Here is a 5937-nt window from a genome sequence, read left to right as displayed (position 1 = left end):
TGGTAGGGCTTCCAACTTCTCCCTCCTCTGCCCCAAACATCTTGTCCCATCAACCTGAACAGTTCTACTTTTATCTGTGTTACAGATTGAGCTTCTGGTAAGATTTTTAGACACAATAAAGGGTTCCCTATTTACAAAATTGGCAACATCAATTTCCTGGTTTTAACAATGTGGTTTGGTTTTGTAAGATGTTATCATGGGGAAGCTGGGTAAAGGGTACACAGGAACTCTTGTACTATTTTCACAGCACCCTGTGAGTCTTAACCTGTTTCAAAGTATAAAAACTTACTTTAAATAAAACTTAAAGATTAAAAAAAAAAAACACATTGGCCTAGTCCTCATTCATCATTTCTGAGATACAGGCATATGATGAGCCAACCCTGGGTACAGGTTGTGCTAAGATTTCTTGTAATTCTGGTAGATACTTACGGTCTTCCCAGTTATGTGCAATCCTCTATTCTGTGCACTTAGAAGAATCTGTTCATCATTCCCCGAAACTCTAATTTTAATGAATGCCCACCATGCAAAGGCCCCAAAGACAATGGAGTAGTCTGGGAGTGAAGAAGGGCCAAGCACTCCTGCGGCCAGGCCTGTGGGGTGGCCCATCTGGAGGTTTCAGTGGCAGACAACAGCTGCGGGTACACACACAAACATCAGGGGTCAGTACTCCCTTGGATGTCCGGGATTCTGAGAGCCTTCCAGAGCCTTCCAAAGAGAAGATGGGGAAAAGAAAATAAAGGGGAGAGGGATTTCTTTTCCTTATACCATAGTCTGTTAACGTTTTTAAAAGCACCAAGCTGAACATTAGTCTTCACTAGTCATCTCACACTCTTGATTATATAACATGAATAAAAAGGAATGAATAAAGACGGCTAAGGGTGAAATAATTGTAAGCAAGGAGAAGATCCCAGTGTAACGATTATAGGAAATCACTCTTTCCCTTTCCTTAAAGTTGAATATTCACAAATAGTGAGTTTGATATTAGCCACCACCAGACTCTGCAGGTTAGAAATATATAACCTTAAAGAGTCCTGGTTCTCACCATTTAAGAACTCCAAATCCAGGATGGTCAACATAATCTTGAAATGTTTAAAGATAATAAAATGCACAGCCAGGAAAAACATGTTATTTCAAAGCATCTGTTATATTTTTTTACCTAGTCCAGGGAGGTTTCCTAGAGGTGAATAGAAACTGCATTTAGAAAGGAAAAATGCACAAAATCCATCAGTCTTCCAAATCTGTCATTTTTGAGTGCCTTCATTTCAAAGATTTTTCAAACTTCTCCTTCAAAAATAGATAAGTCTTTTCATGAGGGGTTAGGGAAGCTTTCTAAACAGTCGTGATTTGTACAAACTAATGTCAAGATTTTAAAAGCAAAACTAAGTATACAAGTTATTACATTTACATTTATAGAAAATCTAGATTTTCTTGCAATACAAAATTTGTCCTTAAGGGTATATCTTTACTGTTGCATACTTTTTTGTAAACTGCTCATGGATCACAAGGAAGAAAGGGGAAACAAAATCCCTAAAAACATGCTAAATCAAAATTGAATATCTCCAAGCAGCCCTCATCACCAACAAGGCCAAGAGGATTGTCTATGACTTCTCTGTGTCGTTTGTTGGCTTCCAATAACACCTAATTCTCTGTGTGTACAATTTTATGACAATCTCGACTTCTCAAATAACGTTTGCAATATTTTCTCTTCTGCTGCTGAAGGGCATGGGAGCAGTATTTTTCAACAAAGGAGAGAACTGTATTGCAGCCGGGCGGTTGTTTGTGGAAGAATCCATCCACGATGAATTTGTGACGAGAGTGGTGAGGCACCTTTGAATTTGCTCTATGAGTTGTACAGAAATTGCTTTTACTTGAAAAGTACTTCTAGGACCATTAATGGATTTTTAGGTGTGATAACAGTATTATGGTTAGTGTTTAAAACAATTAGTCCTTATTTTTTTTATAGCTACATACTGACATATTTATAGATTATGTAATGATGCCTGGAATTTGCTTCAAAATAACCCAGGAGGAAAGGAAGTAATCAAGGGAATGAATTGGCCAGGAGTTGGTAGTTGGTAATTGTTGAAGTTGGATGGTGAGCACATAGAGTTTCATTATATTATTTGTCTACTTTTATATGTGTTTATAATTTTTCAAGTGAAAAGTTCTAAGTTTATACGAAAGCCTGTTAAAGTATACTTAAGAGCTGTTATTACCTATGCCTTGCTCTGCATTAATAGTATATTAGATCTTTGACCCTTGTGAGACACACACTCCTAGATTTTTATTATATAAATCTCTAAATTGACTCTGAGAGGTACACCACTAGATCCTTATATTAATAAATCCCTAATTTGCAGTTAACATGACAGCATGTAATTTCTTTCACTAAAATAAATAAATAAATAGCCCCTGTAGATTGATCACGATTCATATATATGGAACTAAAAGTCATCTATAGGACTATTAAGGTGAATTCTGTAGCTAACATAAACTCTAAATTACACTACACTATGTCATAATGAAGGTAATAGTAATCCTGAATTTGCTTATATTTGTAAAACCAGTACCAGCTTTTTTTCCCCAGAGCCAATTCTCTACACCTCATCCCACCAAACAAGCAAAGGTATTCTTTTTTTCTTGAGAGTGGATAAAGGGAAGTCATATAGAGAGACAGGTGGTGGGCAGTCAAGTGGGCAGTGGCTGTCTCCTGAACATCACAGTATAATTCAATCTTGTGTCTCAATAAAATATAATTTGTGGTGCTACATGTCATGGGCTGTCAGGGTCAGCCACAACTTATTGAAATTTTAAATGCTGAGAATAGAAATGTTAGGAATTTGTCATATCAAATCAACAAACTTATTTTGCACATATGCTATGTATATTCATTCATTCATTCAACAGCTATTTCTTGAGCACCTACTTAGTGCCAAACACTGGGTGCTGGGAATACAAAGGTGAACAAGGCAGACATGGTTCCTGCCCATTCAGAGCTTCTCATTCAGCACAGGACTGTGTGCAAGGCACTGAGAGGTTACTGCCAGGCCTAAATTCGAATCCATGGTCCTGCTGGGTCATGATAACTTCCATTCTTTCTTCCTACTAGAACTTGACTTAACGTTAGAAAATGCAGAAATAGATTAAGATCCCTGAGGAGCACAAGAGACAATTATTTAATACAAAGACCTAGTGATGAACACTGTGCGATAGAGATTGTTTTTCACCAGAACATTCTAGCGATTCCTCTGGCATGGCGATATTGTGAGAATTTCACGAGGGCAGTCTGGCACACGTGGGGAGGGGAAAAGAAAAAGATAACAATGTGGCCATTTTAGAAATTCTTTTGCCATGAAAACTGTAAGTATGCAACATTCATGAAAATTTCAGAACATCAGTTTGCTATTCATAATGGATTCACATTCAGGATAATTTTCAGATAAGCATATGTAGCTTATGTTCCGTTAGAAGACAGTGGTTAAAAACTTGAGATTTCAAATGGGAAAAAGTCTATAGTATTCAGTGGTTGTACTTGGGCAAGTCACTTAACCTCTCTAGGACTCAGTTTCTTCTTTTGTAAAAGGGAAATAATAAATACCTACTTCCAGTGCTGTTGTGAAGACTAAATGACAACACGTCTATAAATAGTTTAGTATAACACCCACCATAGAAGGAACCCAGTCAAGGGTATCCATGATTGTTATTAACAGTGAATTGTGTTTTTGTGGACTGGGTAACATACAGGTGGAAGAAATTAAAAAGATGAAAATTGGGGATCCACTTGACAGATCTACTGATCATGGGCCCCAAAATCATAAGGCCCACCTGGAAAAGCTGCTGCAATACTGTGAAGCTGGAGTGAAGGAGGGAGCCACCTTGGTGTACGGGGGAAGGCAAGTCCAAAGGCCAGGTAAGATCACCTCCATGGCGGGTTTACCAGGCACTTGCCTTCTGCAGTTGGAGTGGATGGTAACAGTTTTCATTTCGGACCCTCCGACCTCAAAAGTAAATGGTGGCATTTATAATACAGTCAAAAGAATTAAATTCTATATCCTGCTTGGCCATTCATAAGCTGTGGCATCTTGGACAACACAATGTTTTGAGCCTCAGTTTCTTTCTATGTAAAATGAGATGAAATGGGTACACCCTGCCTTACAAGGGAATCAAATAATAAAATGGATGAGACAGGCCTTTAGCAGTAAACAAGTGTAATGGCTAATGGTGTTACCAGGCACTGCTGGTCTTGATTCTTGGCACCTGGGAGATTTAATCTTAGCCAACGTAGCTTGGGAAGGATTTGTTACTGTTGTCTAAACAGGACCTGTTACTCAAATATGTGAAGGGCTCAGTGTTGTGATACTCAAAAGGACAGATAGAAAAACAACTACAAAAATTCATTTTTCACTGTTGTAGGTAGATTATGCACCAACATCTTACTCTGAACATTGGCAATCACAAGAAAAAAATTCAACATTTATCCTGTGTTTCCTGTATGAACTGAATTTCTGTAACTGAGTAGCTGATAAAGGAGACACTTTTTTTTACAGAAGAATTCCTACTAATTAATATAGAAAAAAAGCGATGGAATAAAAAAATCATTTTGCATCCCTTAATTGACGAAATAATTGATTCAAGCAATGATTCTCAAAAGAGGCTGAGGTTATTAGGTGAAAGGTTGATGGAGACCTGGTATTTGCAAGGTACCAAAGTATCATGTCTGAGATTGCTTGCCAGAAATGAGGGGAAAAACATAACTCACAATGAAAGGGTCAGGTTGTCACCACCTGAAATCACCGGTCAATCTCAGCATCAGTGAAAGAGGGACAACTGGATATTATGTGTCTCCTGATGGAATAAAATGTGTAATACACAGTATCGACTATGAAGTGTTACTGCCAAAAAAGCTTAAACTGAATCTAATCACACCTTTAGGTCAAACTTGCCATTTATAAGAATTATAGGCTGGGTGCAGTGGCTCAATCCTGTAATTCCAGTGCTTTGAGAGGCCAAGGTGAGAGGATCATTTGGGGCCAGGAGTTTGAGCCTGAGCAACATAGAGAAACCCCATCTCTAAAAAAATAAAAAATAAAAAATCAGCCAGGCATGGTGGCATGTGCCTGTAGTCCTAGCTACTTGGGAGGCTGAAGTGGGAGGATGGCTTGAGCCCAGAGTTTGAGGATGCAGTGAGCTATGATCACATCACTGCACTCCAGCCTGGGCAACACAGTGAGACCCTGTCAAGAAAGAGAGAGGAAGGAAGGAAGGAAGGAAGGAAGGAAGGAAGGAAGGAAGGAAGGAAGGAAGGAAGGGAGGGAGAGATGGAGGGAGAGAGGGAGAGATGGAGGGAAGTAAGTTATTGTTTAATGGGTACAGAGTTTCAGTTTTATAAACTGAAAAGGGTTATAGAAGTGAATGGTGGTGAAGGTTGCACATATGAATGTTATTTCATAACACTGAACTGTATACTTAAAATGGTTAAGAGGGTAAATTTTATGTAATGTGTATTTTAAAGGTACAAAAAAATTACAAGGGATAGAGAAACAAACATCACCCAAAGGAAGCAATGACAAATCTAAAATGTAAGATATTCTACAGGACAACTGACCCACTCTATTTAACGTGGCATAAAAAAAATTAAGGGGGAGGGCAAAAGGACAAAATATTCTAGATTAAAAGACACTTATGAGACCTAATAACCAAATGCAATGTGTAGAATTTATTTGAATCCTAAATCAAACAAATCACCTGTAAAAAAGATAATTTCTAGACAATGAAGGAAAATGAAATATAAGCTGTGAATAAAGACTGACCAATTTTGTTAAGTGTGATATTGTATTGTGGTGATATAAGAAAATGTCCCTATTTTTTACAGATTTGTCCTGAAATACTTAGAAGTGAAAATTATGTGATCTGGAATTTGCTTTAAAATATTTCAAT

General features: G+C 37.7%; 1 protein-coding gene across 1 annotated transcript in view; it reads left to right on the top strand.

Annotated features, from left to right (window-relative positions):
• ALDH1L2 (aldehyde dehydrogenase 1 family, member L2) overlaps positions 1–5937 on the top strand; it is a 48145-nt gene that overhangs the window by 36673 nt on the left and 5535 nt on the right. The window contains exons 19-20 of the mRNA XM_012644692.1: positions 1720–1818; positions 3745–3962. Of these exons, the coding sequence (XP_012500146.1) occupies positions 1720–1818; positions 3745–3962 (317 nt within the window). The remainder of the gene's footprint in view (positions 1–1719; positions 1819–3744; positions 3963–5937) is intronic.

This window comes from Propithecus coquereli, unplaced genomic scaffold, assembly GCF_000956105.1.
Source record: "Propithecus coquereli isolate 6110/MARCELLA unplaced genomic scaffold, Pcoq_1.0 Scaffold218, whole genome shotgun sequence".
Taxonomy (NCBI): domain Eukaryota; kingdom Metazoa; phylum Chordata; class Mammalia; order Primates; family Indriidae; genus Propithecus; species Propithecus coquereli.
The sequence above is the reverse complement of the archived record's forward strand: the minus strand, read 5'-3'. Positions and strand labels throughout refer to the sequence as shown.